General features: G+C 34.4%; 1 protein-coding gene across 1 annotated transcript; it reads left to right on the forward strand.

The window, feature by feature from the left end:
• The first annotated feature begins 577 nt into the window (after positions 1–577).
• On the forward strand, positions 578–14,642 carry LOC142342825 (cilia- and flagella-associated protein 69-like). The gene is made up of 2 exons (XM_075394424.1): positions 578–3,541; positions 14,027–14,642. The coding sequence occupies exons 1-2, from the start codon at positions 1,177–1,179 to the stop codon at positions 14,521–14,523; spliced, it is 2,862 nt and encodes a 953-aa protein (XP_075250539.1). The 5' UTR covers positions 578–1,176; the 3' UTR covers positions 14,524–14,642.
• The last annotated feature ends 207 nt before the right edge of the window (positions 14,643–14,849 follow it).

The following is a 14,849-nucleotide window of genomic DNA, read 5'->3' on the forward strand; positions in this document are numbered from 1 at the left end:
TATATCAATGAGTCAAAAAAACCCAGTTGGATAAAAAAACCCAGTTGGGAATATAAAAAACCCAGTTGGGATATAAAAAACCCAACTGGATGAACAAAAAAAACCAATTGGGGATATAAATTCTTCTAAAATGTACTTCTAAAATTTTATGCTGTTTAACGCTCTTTATGAAAGTTTAGTGCAAACCAGAACGGACATAGAATTCGCGGTTGACAAAAAGAACAGTTTTTTAAGACTCTGCTTACTTTTGAGCACACCTGTTTGCTTGTATTATCACATGAGTGTTTTTTATTATGAAGCTCAACAAGTTCAATAAGATTTTTCATGTGATATCGTGGTAGCAATGCTGCTATGCCTATCCTAATCAAAAGTAATCAACTCTTCAAAACAAACAAATCAACAACGACTATAAATATGGCTGCTAATGAATTTTGCACAGCTCAAAAACGACTCTAACGGTTTTGATGCAGAAGCAATCAAATGTAGTCGTTAGAAAAGCGAGCCAATATACTAATTTAAATATAATATGTACTCTTTCTTACCAGCGTTCTAGATTCAAAGCTGTGGGTTTCTTGCACGTGCGTTCTAGCGAATCCGTTCATCCACACACGTTTAGATCAATACAAAATGCATCTAATAAATGTGTGAGAAACTTCACATAAAATGGTGAACAATTTTTTAGTATTCATGTGAGAGGTGTTTTTTATTCCTTTTGTGCCACCATATGTAAACGCACAAAACCCAAATTGAAACAGTAAAAAATTTAATCTCCGCATATTTTATGCATTTAGTCAGAAAATCAGTTATCAGCTATTAAAAAATTACTTCAATCGTTTTTCGTTTCAATTTTATAAAAATATATGACTACATAAAAACACAATCTCTTTTACAATTTAGATACTTAATTACCAATTTTTCCACACTCTTCAGAAATTCAACCATATATTAGAATATTTAGCATTTGTATCTGTTGTTTATTTTTTCTTCAACTTGTCTTTCATAACGGGCTGTTACTGAGCTGGTCCACGATAACAACAATTTTCATGTTCAAGTACAAAAGCAAAACGGAATTGAAACTATACTTTTCTTCGTTTATCAAAAGCTAGCTCATAATTACTATAAATTGACCTCGTGTTTTTTTTTCAATTTTATTATTCCCTGAAATACCTGAGAAAAATGGCAACCGTTGCGGGCTTGCAAAACGGATCATTGCCTCCAAACCATTTGATAAACCTCACCAAGAAACACAAAAACAGCAACCTATCAACCATTCCGCTGATTCACAGCCTTGTTACTGATGAAGATTTGGGGTTCTCGCCCGAAGCTACATTTGACCCTGTTAAACTTCAGAATGCCGTCGACCTTTTGACCTGTGAACACGCAAAACTCCTCAAAAAACGTCACATGAATATTCTGTACAAAATCATTGCGATTTACGATTTGGGATTTCCTTTAGAGAGTTTAGTTAATGTTTTGACCATTTTAAACGCCTGCGCAGATTTCGTTTGGGATGATTTTGATTATGAACCAATTATGGTTTCCATCATAAATTTACTCCAGCACCCATTCATAATGTACCAATCTTCAGATGAGATATCGTTTAGTGGAATAGTCACAGATACTTTTGCCCAATTAGGGTATTTGCTACGAGTCGACAGTGTCGAAATCCGGTCGGCAGTTATAGAAACACTTCTTGTACTCTACACTAGGAAGCAAATATCGGAACCCACGAAGGAGACTCGAAGAGTTTCATTTGATTTCTTGATTCGGGCAATTGAGGAGTCGGGCGTTACTGAAACAGTTACAAAAGCGTTGGCTCTCATTGATTCCGAGCAAAAAGATTTACGAAATTTCTTCTTTAATTATCTCCAAGCCGCCTCGTTTTCTGAAGTAAATTGTAATTTTATGTTAAACTCGAACGCGGGTTACATTTTATGCTTAACTTTAGAAGGTAATTTGGCAGATTATAAACTAGTTCAACAAACCACAGAAATTATTTGGAATTTAATTGAGAATGGGAACCAGGAAGTTGTGCTTGAACAAATTTCAAACTTGCAATGTTTGCAAGTTCTTCACAAACTTCTGACGTCAGAGCTTTCAATGAATCATAGTGCGTACCACCGAACAGTTCGAAACGACATCGCAGCCATTATCACCCTGATAGCCCGGGCGAATCCCGAATCACCTTTGATAGAATCGGGTATAGTAAAAACGTGTTTACAAATTCTAACTTTAGAAGAAACCAAAACTCGAAATATTCTTCTTAAGCATATCAAATTCCATAACAATTCTGAAGATTTTGAGTTCAAGAAACATTTGATCGCTTTAGTTCTGTGCTTTGCCAAAAACAGATCCACTCTTCATTTATTCACTGAAGTCAAACTATTTCAAGCTTTGTTTCATTACGTAAGACCAATTCGAAAAATTGAAAGTCCGTTTGACATGTCACGATTAGAAGAAATTCAACTTCAGTGTTTGTCTACTATTTCTAGTTTGACCGATTACTGTCCTGAATTGACTAGCGTTCCCGATTATGTAAGAGCAACGCTTGCGTTCTTAGAATGGTGCATTGATGAAGTGAACGATCCTTATCTTAGCCAGGGCAACAGTTTCTATTCATCCGGCGGCCGCCATAGCAAAAAGTCCCAACTTAGATACACATTAAGATACCTCCGACAAATAATTCGAGCGTCGCAAGAGGAACCAATGTATATCTTACTTCAAAACGAGTTAGTTTTAAAACTCACGCTGCTAATCAATGATTTGGTCAGAGAAATTGAGAACCCAAAAATAGACAAAAACCCTGTCACTGACAAAGCCGACGAAAAGGAAGCCCTTTGTTTGGATGTCACGTGCGAGAGTTTGTATCTGCTCAGCATGTTTTGTGAGCAACTAGCTGATCACAAAGAACTTCTCTCAAAAGACGGAATATCGCTGCTAGTGTATATACTCAACATAGACCCTAGTAAAATCTGCAGAGGTCTTGGTTATAACAAGTTACTAACGGCAACTTTGGAGGCAATTTGGAGCTGTGTCATTGGAAGCTCGACCAACGAGAAGTATTTTCTAGAAAGTTCTGGAATGTTCGCTTTGCTTGACTTGCTAGAACCCAGCGCCAAATACCTACAGTCTATAATACTCGGCTGCGTTCTAGACCTAATGGAAAATTCAATGTCCATTCCTCATATTTTGACATGGGAAAATCGTGACCAAACTAAAGCACCTAAGCTCATGATCAATCTATGGAAAGAAACTGAGCGAGACTTGAATATCAATCGCGGTGATCTGGGAATTGTCCAGAATATGAGAGATCCACTGGAAACGCTTTCTTCAGAAGCCGAAAGCAATCAAAAAGAGCCCAGTTTGAGCTCAACCAAAACAAAAGCCATAGTAGAAGTGTCAGAAAATCTGCGAGCTAAAATTTACTCATTCTTCCTGAAGATTCCCCAGGAAGACTTGGAAGACATGCAACCTTCTGACTACGTCTGGCTCTCATTAATTGACAAATATCTGGATTTCAAATCAGCTGAAGTCTGGACAGGTGAGTAGCTTTAAAAATTCCGTTACGCTCGGATTTTTGAGTTGTTTCATTTTACAACGATTCCCCCTAATATTGAAGCAATATTAGCCAAATAATAAAACTAATCAATTCCAAAGAAAAACTACATATCTATTCGTAATTTCCCAGTGAAGGCGGCGCTACAGCTGTTAAACCAGTGCTTCACTGAGCGTGGAAAAACAAAATAAAAAGATTGGATTGCTACCTAGATTAAACAAGCAAAACGTTTCCATATAGATATCAAAATCATAAAACGCAAGACTCTAACGCCAAAAAATAGTCGCAACGCAATTTGATTTATCGGTCACGCGATTTCAGACACAGAATTTTAATTATTTATGGCGTCTTCGAAATATTCTAAAACTTTTTAAGATCCGACATAGTTTTATCTTTACAAACACAAAGAAAATTTATTATTGATACAGTGCTCTTTCTTTCGGGACCGTACGCTAGCTGTCTTATATATTCATGCCAAATATACATTGCTATTTGGTAATTACTCTTTCTTTGGTACTTCGTATACAAGGCTTTATAGACTTTTTTCGGTAACTATGGCAAAACGTGCACTAACTTAGGCCCGTTCTTTAGAAAAGTAGCACACAGATTGTGTTTTAAAATATGCAGGTCATCAAGCGGGGTACACCAAATTTTGATGACATAGAATCGGCTGCATGACAACACGCCCAAAATACACAATTTGCCAATATACCCAATGCAAATAAACTCAATTTTTTGTAATAAACTACCCTTAATCATTTCGCTCAGTAATCCGATAACAAATTAGCATACAGCTATACAAGCATGAGTTTTGACAATGAAGATGATTGTTTAATCCGATGTTTGATTTTGATAAATTCATATTAGGACAAAAAGGCCGCTGAGGCAGGGACATGGCCTGCAAAGCATGGCCAAATGCATTGGCTAAATATTACGCTAAATAATTTTTATGGTAGTTTTAATAGTGAGAAAAAATATTGGGCTTGTTTTTCTATTTTGTTACATTGAGTATATTGGCGTTAAGTATTTTCTCTTGAAAACTAAAAAATATAAAAATATGTTTTCTTTCTGTTATACACGTATATGGGTGCCTTTCTGTTATACACGTATCTGGGTGCCTTTCTGTTATACACGTATCAACAAAAACTAAATTGCAGCGGGAGAGAACGTTTTTCAAAAAAAACATTAAAGCAATTCAAAGAAGAACATTTCAATACGGGAGAAAATAAAAAGGATTTTTTTGTTTTTATTGGACAGCTCATTCCGGTTTCAAAAATTTTTGCGTCAAATCCAGTAAATTTCGTTGAAAATATTCCTTGAAGCAATGCACGCGAAAATTAATTCTAACTTTTTAAATTCGCGATTAAAGAAGATTCCAACACAACTTACGCCAAATGATCGTATCATCAAAAATATTCAAACAACCAGGTACAGCTGTTTGCTTGTTGTTTTCTTATTGCAATAAAATTTTTGCCGTTATGAAATTTTAGCAGGTATTACTTAACATATTTAAAGGAACATACCATGACGCTGGAACAAGGGAGAATTATTGACTTAGAAACGAATTTAAATCTAGCCAGTTTTTAGCTCAAATACCTTGATATTTTGCTATTCATCTAACATCTTATAAAGTTCATGATTTAATGCATTTGATGCAAAATGAAAAAAATTATTTCCATTGTGTTGAAAATAATGCAGGTACAACAAAGCAAGCTAAATATACACGTTTTTGATGGAACACAAATAAAATTTTGTTTGAGTGACATTGTAACTGCCGATTGTTTAATAGGTCTTGAGCCAGTCATTTCTGTTGTCGCTAATTTGGCAATTGATTTTGATACGAGTTTCAAAAGGCTTCGCTAAACTTTGAACATATACCTAAGAACTTTACAACAAATCAGTACAATGTTAACCAATATACATTATGTCATGTCAATTCATATAATTGTTTGGTACTTTTTAAGCGATGCAATGGAACAGCAAAAAGTGTAAGCAAATTCTTTGAAAATTTGGAAAACTTTTCCTTTACACTAATTTAATTTTTTTTCAAGCTATAAGTTGCAGTAATAATTTTTTTTGTAGTCATTCTAACTCGCCAGACTGCGGTTTTGTGAAAATTTTTGAAAAATTTGTATGCTATACTTACTTTAAAAAAACCATTTTTAGAGGTTTATATTAAAAACGCTTAGATAAACTTCAAAATTGAAAATGAGAATAAAATACCAAAAGAAGTTCTAAATTTTACGCATGAAAAGCAATTAGTGCTCAGAATTGGAGTGCTTGTTAACGTTGTCTTATTACATTCAGAGCGTATTTTTACGGTGGTATTGCCCTGAAAAACTGTTATCAGCGCTAATGAAGAACTTTTTCAAGCAAAACTTTCGAAAATTGAAATGTTCAGGTTTTTGGTACCTACATCTAACATTGTTTACCTCACTTATATTGAAAGCTGACTGCTGATTCGCTTACAAAGTTCCACGATTTCTTTTGAAAAGGTAATTCTGATGGAATTATGATTATGTAATCCAAAAGATGTCAATTGGACAAAAAGTTTGTCTGAAGCATTTTGCATAGAACAATTTATCAGTATCCAAATCTTGAAATTGATGAAAAATTTTACAGCAATTGATATTAGAGAAGACTGTGAGTTATATTAGTAAGGTTTCCATCCGCTATAAGGGTACTGAAGCTGACTATAGGACGTGTCGTATGCTCCATGGGACAAATCAGCTTGAGATCTGGTTTGAACTTTGTGCCAGCTTCCTAGAAAATAGTCCCTTGGATCTGACTGCTGCTGCCCTTGCACCACTTGGCCGAATGAATCTGGGTATGTTCTACTAGGCGAAACGTAAGAGTCCGTATTGACAGGCATGTAGCTGTTATCGCCTGTTAGGTCAGGACTGAACATATTTGGAACTGTTCGGCTAATATAACTATCGGAATTATAGTTCGAAGGGTTCATGCTATCGTCGGGAACGTACAGCAATACGTAGCGAGCGGAGGTAATATGGAATAACAGTATAAGCGCCACGGCTGGTGACAAACTCAATGTTTTGGCTAAATTTTTCATATCGACTGATTTCAGGCTCAACTTTGTTCCGAAATGCGTACAAAATAAAACCGATGCGTAAAATGGGTGAAATGGAGACTATTTTTCTTATGAAGCAATTGAGTTTCCTGACTAAATCATTACTAAGGTTGTAAAAATAGCCAAATAAACTTAGGATTTTAATCCATTCAGCGTCTTAAATTGCTCATAAAGTTCCTTTTCAACCATCTTTGGGCGCAAAAAGCACTTTAGAAAGAACAAAGGGTTGCGGATATCAATTTTGCCCATTTAGAAGGCCATAAAGGAGGTTAAGTCGGGCGTGGAAATTAATTGTTGTGGGATTATCCTATCTCATGTTTACAACACTGGCTTCTGCGTGGGGAGAATAGCTCGAAAAGACATTTTTAATAAATTGGGACGAAAGTTAGTTTTCACGCATAAATGACGCAACATAAGAAAGGCATCGTTTGGTCTCCATAGAGCACCCATAACTTTAAGGTTGGCTAGCTCTGGACAAAAACCTGGGCACTTCAAATGAATGCTGCCCCTTATGCCGCAAATTGATATTAATACTATGATTAATCTAATACGATACGAGAATTCGATGAATTTGATGACTGTCAGGGGTTGTTACATCAGGCAATACCAGTTGATAATCTTGCAAGATCTTGCGAGTCAGAAGACTCGACCAGAATCTGGCAGAAGTTCGGATAATCTTGAAAGATCGCAAAATAAATAAAACCAAATATCCGTGTGAAACTTTTAACAATTATCTGATTTATTGAAAAACAAAAGTTTTTTATTGTTCCAGCTTTTTAAAATCGGCTATTTGCAAACATATATGAAAACAAAATGAACAAAAATGTCTCTATTGGTGTGTGTGTGTGTGTTTGTGTGTGTGTGCGTTTGTGTATATATATATATATATATATATATATATGTGTGTGTGTGTGTGTGTGTGTGTGTGTGTGTATGGTGGGGGGGGGGTCTAGGAGATAAACCCCCACGGAAAATAACCCCCACGGAAATAAACCCCGACGGAATTAAACCCCCATTTTAAAATTGAATTTCGGTTGTGATAATTTGCTCGGTTGTGATAGTTTTATACCAAGTCCCACAGGCCGCTGAGACATGGCCATGGCCCGCGAGGCATGGCTAAACGCGCTAAATGTGCAGCTCTTTAATAGTAAAGTCGGGGTTCATTTCCGTGGGGGTTTATTTCCGTGGGGGTTATTTCCTATCTAAAATGAAGTGGGGGTTTTTCCGTGGGTGTTTTTTTCCGCAATCGGTGGTGGGGAGATTGAACGCGGTCTTTGTGATTCAATGACACTGGGATTATACAAATTTGTTAAAAAAGACAAAGTAAAAAATTTTTCTGAACTTGATTTTTGTGAAAAATAAATGTCTTTTTAATTTTTATGTCATCAAAATGCTCCTCATTTTTGTAGTTTTCTCAAGTTGCTGCTCTTTCTTGTAGTACCTATTTTTTTAGTTCAATGGATTCCTGATGTAACCAAAACAGATTGAAAAGAAATCGCTTAAACTGAAAAGAATTACAAAAAATAAAACAGACGCCAAATTTTTAATTTTTTTTAAATTTTTAAATTGTTAATAAATTTAAGCTTTTCCCTTTTTTAAACTCCCAGCTTATATTTTAAAAATTATATCTTGAATTCAGGTTTACTTCTCAAGTTTGATTTGTCAGAAAACATGCATAGGAATGCAAAACACTTGATTTAAAAATTACGTGAAACGATCTTTCACGTAAAAATTACGTGAAAGTTTACTTATTTACGAGACACTTGAGAAACGAGACACTTGAGAACGGGCCATCGGCCCAATAGTGCTCTCCCACAGTCAAATATGTGATTGTATTTGTACAAGTAATTGTGAAAAGCTACTTATTGACTGATGGAAACAATTTATTATTATTATTATTATTATTATTATTAGAGACCGAGAGGGACAAAAATTGACAAATAATTGACATATTTTATTTAAGTGTCAAGAAACTGGATCATATAATTAAAAGCAAATGAAATTACTTCAAAATTTTAGACTATAGTTTTTTTGAACCAATATGTTCAATAGAATTTAGAACATTATTGAAATTATTTAATAAGTGACGAAGTTCGAATGATTTGAAAAACTGAAATTTTTTTGAAAGTTTTAAAATTATGCAAGCACTCACACTCAGTTCCTATGTTCATGAGGACCCTACGTTAATGAGGATGAGATAAGGCTGTTCCTACGTTCTTGGCTCCCACGTTCATAAGGATGAGATAAGACCCCAGATTTGTAGAATTGACCACATTTGGGATACTTATATGGCAAACATGAACAACAGAAAACATAGCTTCTTCAGAAAAACCACAAAAAAATGGTACCCATACTTCGAATAAAGTTTACTTATTTACTTTTCTATAACGTTGCTTACAAATTTTGACTTATTTTTTCTTACTTTTTTTGCTTACTCACTTTTTCTAGAAAATAATTTTCTATTTCACTTCCTTAATATTGAATTTACTTGCAATTTATATCTCTTTGAATGTTCACTTACAAAAAAATTACTTCAATGAAGTTAAACAGAAAAATTTGATCAGAGGCGAAAAAAACATCCTCCTCTTTTAAAATTCGAACACAAATTTGAGCTGAATGATAAAACGAGGTATTGGGACTATCAATTTACAATACTGCTCCCTAAAAAAAGTATGCAAGCACTCACACTCAGTAGAATTAAAACAAAAAAAAACTTATTTGTTCATTTTTATCACTCATTGATTTTTGGCAGTACTGAAGACGTCAAGTACACTTTTTCAAAAAAGATCAAAAAAATTGATAAATGTGGGCAAAAATGTTATCCTTTTAACTTGCAATTCGTCTTGGCTGCTGCTTAGATGACATTAAATTTTTTCTTTTTCTTTGGTGGAACAGTAATTAAGCTGAAATCGTGCAGATTTCACTAGCTTGTAATACTTGACATCAAAAAGGAACACCACTAAAAATCAAGAAATTGGTGACTTCAAACGTTTTCTTCAATTCGTAACGTACACAATGTAAAATATGCATTTGAAAAAAGTATTTGATCTTAAAATAAGATATAAAAACACAAAAATAAAGGCAAAAATTTCAACTTCATTTTTTGATAAATTCATTTTTATCTATAGTTATTTTAAAATTTAAACTAAATCCTACTTCAAACTGGCTGCTAAGGGTTTTAACACCATAGCATAGTTGAAATCAGAAAAAAGTTTAAAAATTAAAAAACAGTGATATGGTAAATTGGTGGAACAGTATTTTTTGCAGGGAGCTGACTTTGTTCTTTTAGGCTAGCAATTGTTTGCAGCTGATTCCATTTGTTAAACATCAAGTCTTCATGAATAGTTGTTTTGCATAGCCAAATAAAAGAAAATGCCTATGGATTTATATTTGGTAAAATCATAGCCATTTGACGGTCGAGATTATTTTATACACAAAATAAATTTTATACACAAATGGTTGAGATTATTTTATGCTCAAAAAGTTGCTTCGGACAAGTTGCCTCAAGTTGAGCTCCACAAATTTGATGATTAAAAAAGGTTTTATTCTCTCGAAAGAACAAAATTTTTCAAAAACAATGAGATCTATGATGGAACAAACTGTCCTACGCACAAACTCGTTTCGAGTCACTTTGTTCATTTTATATTTCACGTCAAAATAGTTCTTTTCATAAGACCCCCATCAAAAGAGCATTTTCAATTTTACTCCAGTTAAAACAATTCTAATATGAAAAAAAAATTGAACACTGTTATACATCATTTTAATTTACCTAATAGTTAAGAACGATTGAAACAGTTTCTTGGAAGTAGTTTCTCCTGAACTTCCTACTGGGCACACAATCAAAAAAATTGCTAGCCAACCTTAAATAATTCAGGGCAATAAATAGATTCAGCTCAATGTTTCCCAAAATGAAAAATGATAACGTAATGCAGTCAGTTGTCGTTACCCAGTTCCACTTTACTTCGAAATGATCCCCAATTCGTTAAGAAAACCCATTAACCAGTTCAAAAATGACGCTACCAGAAAAGCTATTTATCACGTCTCTGTAAAACTACTTATTTGACTAAGAAGCAGAAAGAGCAATTGTCAGTCCTATATTGATTTCTTTAAATATAAAACAAGAACATATTTCTTAACTGTCCCGGGGGTTGTGATGGCAGAGCAATTCACAGCTGAATCAGTAAAGAGACTTTCTGTTTTTAGGTTGTACAGTACTCGGTTTATGTCGCAATTTAAACTAGCCAGTCTGAATTTTTGAGTTAAACTTACTGCATGGAATATAACATGCTAAGCTTAACTCCCGCCAACAAGGTTTGCTTTATATGCGATTCGAACTTTTAGGTGGTAACTTGTAAAATTTGATTTGCGTAACAAGTTTTAACCACTAAGCTAAATGAGCTTCGCAGTGATTACCTACAAACCAGTTTATATATAAATAAAGTGTTTACTTCTAGAGCAATTACCAGTTACAAGCTGCAAAAATATGACAATATCCTGCTCAGACTTAATTTTGGGGTATGAGAACTTTTCAGACTTTACAAGATAAGTTTAGCCTGGTCAAATTCTATCACCTCAATATAATCATAATGAAATAAAGCTGTACTTAGAGAAACTTAAATTATTCTGGAGATGCAATGTTTCAGAACTGAATTAATTTTTACCCTCGAAAGATACTGTTTCAGCGCTGAAATGCTCTCAGACTATTTAAAATAAAACTATCTTATGTATGGCTTGTTGAGGCCACTTTCTTTCTACTTTTATCAGATTTGGATGAAATTTTTTTTTCTGTAAACCTTCCTTCAGATGAAGTAGATTGCTAATAAAACGTAACTGCACCATCGCTTTAAATTAAAAAAACATCAAAAACATCTTTCACAAAAACATATAATAATTTTTCAAATTGCGAAAAACCTGACCACAAAGTGTGTTTGATCACAAAGGTGGCAGCTGAAGGTGGCAAAGTTAGCGTAATGGGCAGCTGAATTTGGCAAAAAAATTGGTTTTTACCTTCTTGTTGGACCTCCAATTTTTTGGATGGAATTTTATGACAGGGGAATTTTTCGGGCAGTTTTTTTTGACAATAGAAATAAAATATATGTCAAAGAGAAGCTCGTATGAATCTAATTCAATCGGGGCCAATTTTCAGTATTGCTGTCTAATGAGGGCTGATTAATTTATTTTTTGCTTGTCGCGCAGAATAAACTTTACAACACATTTTTTCGAAAATTTTTGACGCATAGTTTTTGTTATCCAGAGTTTGCCAGCATAGCAAATCGGTATCAAAATCAGACTAAAAGCATTATGGTTCTTTTGAATTGCCATTAGTGTGTTCTTGTCCCAATTATACTTTTTATGAATAATTTTCGAGCAACATTTGCTCCAGGAAAAACAATTTTGTCTATCTCCCGCCTTCATTGTAATCTATGTGTAATTCGAACTTCCGCGTGGGAGAAGTTAATCAATCGTTTTTAAAACAATTTATAGCCACTCAGCAAAACGGGTTTTTTTGGAAGTTACTCACAATTAAGTGTCAGCATGATGATGTTGTATAATAGTATAGTGTCTACAAACTTTATTCTACAAAAGTATGATCTGCTACGATTTCTCGTTAATGTACAACTATTTTCATAGATTTTACAAAAGATGTCCGTTCAAATAATATGAGCTGAAAAGAGACATAATAGAGATAAACTGTTGATAAAGAAACTTAAAATACTCTTGAGAGTGCAAAATACTCTCCCGGAGGTTAGTGGAAGAGCAAATCAGAGCTGAAACAGTCTAGAGACATTCTGTATTTTAAGATGGCCAGTACTCTGTTCATGTCACAATTTACAATGGACAGTCTTGATTTTTGAGTAAAATTAACCGCACGAAAAATATTACGTTCAACTTATGTCCCGCCTATAAGGTTTATTTTATGCTCGAACTTTCGCGTGGGTACTTGTAAAAATTAATTAGCGTAAAAAATTGTAACCACTAAGCTAAATGAGCTTCGCGGTAATTACCTACAAACCCGCTTATATATAAATTGTGTGTATAAGTTTATAGTAATTACCGGTTACAAGCTACAAAATTATGACAATATTCTGCTCAGACTTAATTTTGGGATATGAGTATTTTTCCAACTTTACAGGATAAGTTTAGCCTGGGCAAACTCTGTGACCTCAAAAAATTCATAATGAAGAAAAACTGCACTTAGAGAAACTTAAAATATTCTGGAGATGCAATGGTTCAGAACTGAATTAAGTTTTCACGCTTGAAATATGCTGGTTCAGCGCTGAAATTCTTTGAGACTCAAGTACGAGCTTGCACTGTTTCAAAACTATTTTCACTTACTATTATTAATAGGCCAGTTAAGTGCTCAAATGCTCTGAGAACTAACTTTGGGTACATGTGGCGCACTGATGTATGAGCGTGTGCTTTGTGTGTGTGTGTTTGTCTGTGTGTGCGTGTGTGTGTGTGTGTGCGTGTCTGTGCGCACAAAAAATTTGCCGCGGCATTCTAATTGTGCGTTAGTAATTTGCTTTTAAAATTTTTTCTGGCTATAACTTAAGGGTTGGAACATTTTTGAGTTTGGCACAACCAATCGCGATTTGTTTTTTGAGACTGTTTCAAATCGTTGCAACTTTTTTGCCGCAAGTTTTAAAATTGAGTCTGGTCACCATTTGATTTCAACGAACAAAGTCTATCATATTATGCAAAGTCCTCCTCCAATTTAAGCCTGAAAATTGCTGGGGATCAAATTTGTCAAAATATCCCAGATCTTTGTTCACTGTAAACCACAATAATTTGATCATTGGAAGCGAGTCATGGGAAAAAATTGGAGCAGATATGATTGATTTTCTAAAGACAATTGTTGTTGTGAATCTACAAGAATAAAATACTTTTACTAGAATTTTTTACAACTAAGTTTGGTTCTTTCATTCGTTTAAAATTTTTATTTGTTCGGTAATTAAGCTGAGAACTATGTAATTTCCTTAAAAATCCTCCAAAATTGATTATAAATTGAAAAACAGCATTGATTCAAAAGGCACATATAGGGTAGTAGAACCATGCATAAAATATCTGAAACCTATTTTTGATTAAGGATGAAAAAAAATAAAATGGTACCTGAACAGAATACCAATCATAATAAAGCTTGCTGTTTTTCTATAGTAAAAATAAATCCACTCGATTTCCATCATTGAAGGATATCCATCATTATGGCAAGCAAGCGATTACTGGATAGATAGCAAAACTCTCAATCAACTTAACTTCTTCAATCCCATCTAAATCCACTTTCAATAGCATTCTTGAATCTTGACTTCATATGACTCACAAATTTTAAATCCTATTACGGCAAAAATGTAATTCAATGGGTCTGCATGATTAACTTGCTTCAGAAATGACAGATGAACTCACCAACGGCCCAATTCGACCAACGACACCAGATCAAGAAATTTTGGAATCCATCCAGCGAATCGGTTTGGACAAAACTTCTGGACTTGTTTCACAGCAAAACGAACTTCATGACTCAATTTTGAGCCAAGAACAAACAGACGAACAGATATTCTATGGACAAATGCGTTCAACAATGCGACAACAGGAAAAATTAGTCGACGATTTCCACGCTTATGTCAGACGAACATCAAACTACGAAACTTTGAAGTCGGCTAAACGTGATCAAATCCAATCAATAGACGCGTCACGTGGTTCAGGTGTGAACTACAGGAAGGATAAGAATTTCCACGTGACTGCTATTGAAGGCAACCTGAACACAACAGTGTTTGCGGGGAAGTATGTGAACGCAGATCACATAGCAAAGCATGACGTAATCAAAATGGCGCCCAGGATGACGGCTACTTCTTCCAGGCGAGAAGCCAGATTCAGCGCTGACTAGCTAGTTTCATTTAGACAAACTATGAACAAACTAGTTGTATTTAGATTGAAATCTGTTTTCCTTTCCATACCAGAGAACATTTGCGCGGTATAATGAAACAATTGCAGCATAAAAAAATACCCAGCATTTTTTTCCATAGGGAAAGGAACGCAGTTTCATAGCTTTCTAAAGTAAAATGAACCAACTGAACAGACTTCGAACAAATGCATTTACTGAATATAAAAATAATTATGTTTAAGTAAAAAGTATTCACCTATAGATAAACATTTGAAACAGTCTATTGCCAATTGATAACATTAAGTTGCCAGTACCACATTTATCTCAAT

This window comes from Convolutriloba macropyga, chromosome 7, assembly GCF_964194025.1.
Source record: "Convolutriloba macropyga chromosome 7, txConMacr16.3, whole genome shotgun sequence".
Taxonomy (NCBI): Eukaryota; Metazoa; Xenacoelomorpha; order Acoela; family Convolutidae; genus Convolutriloba; species Convolutriloba macropyga.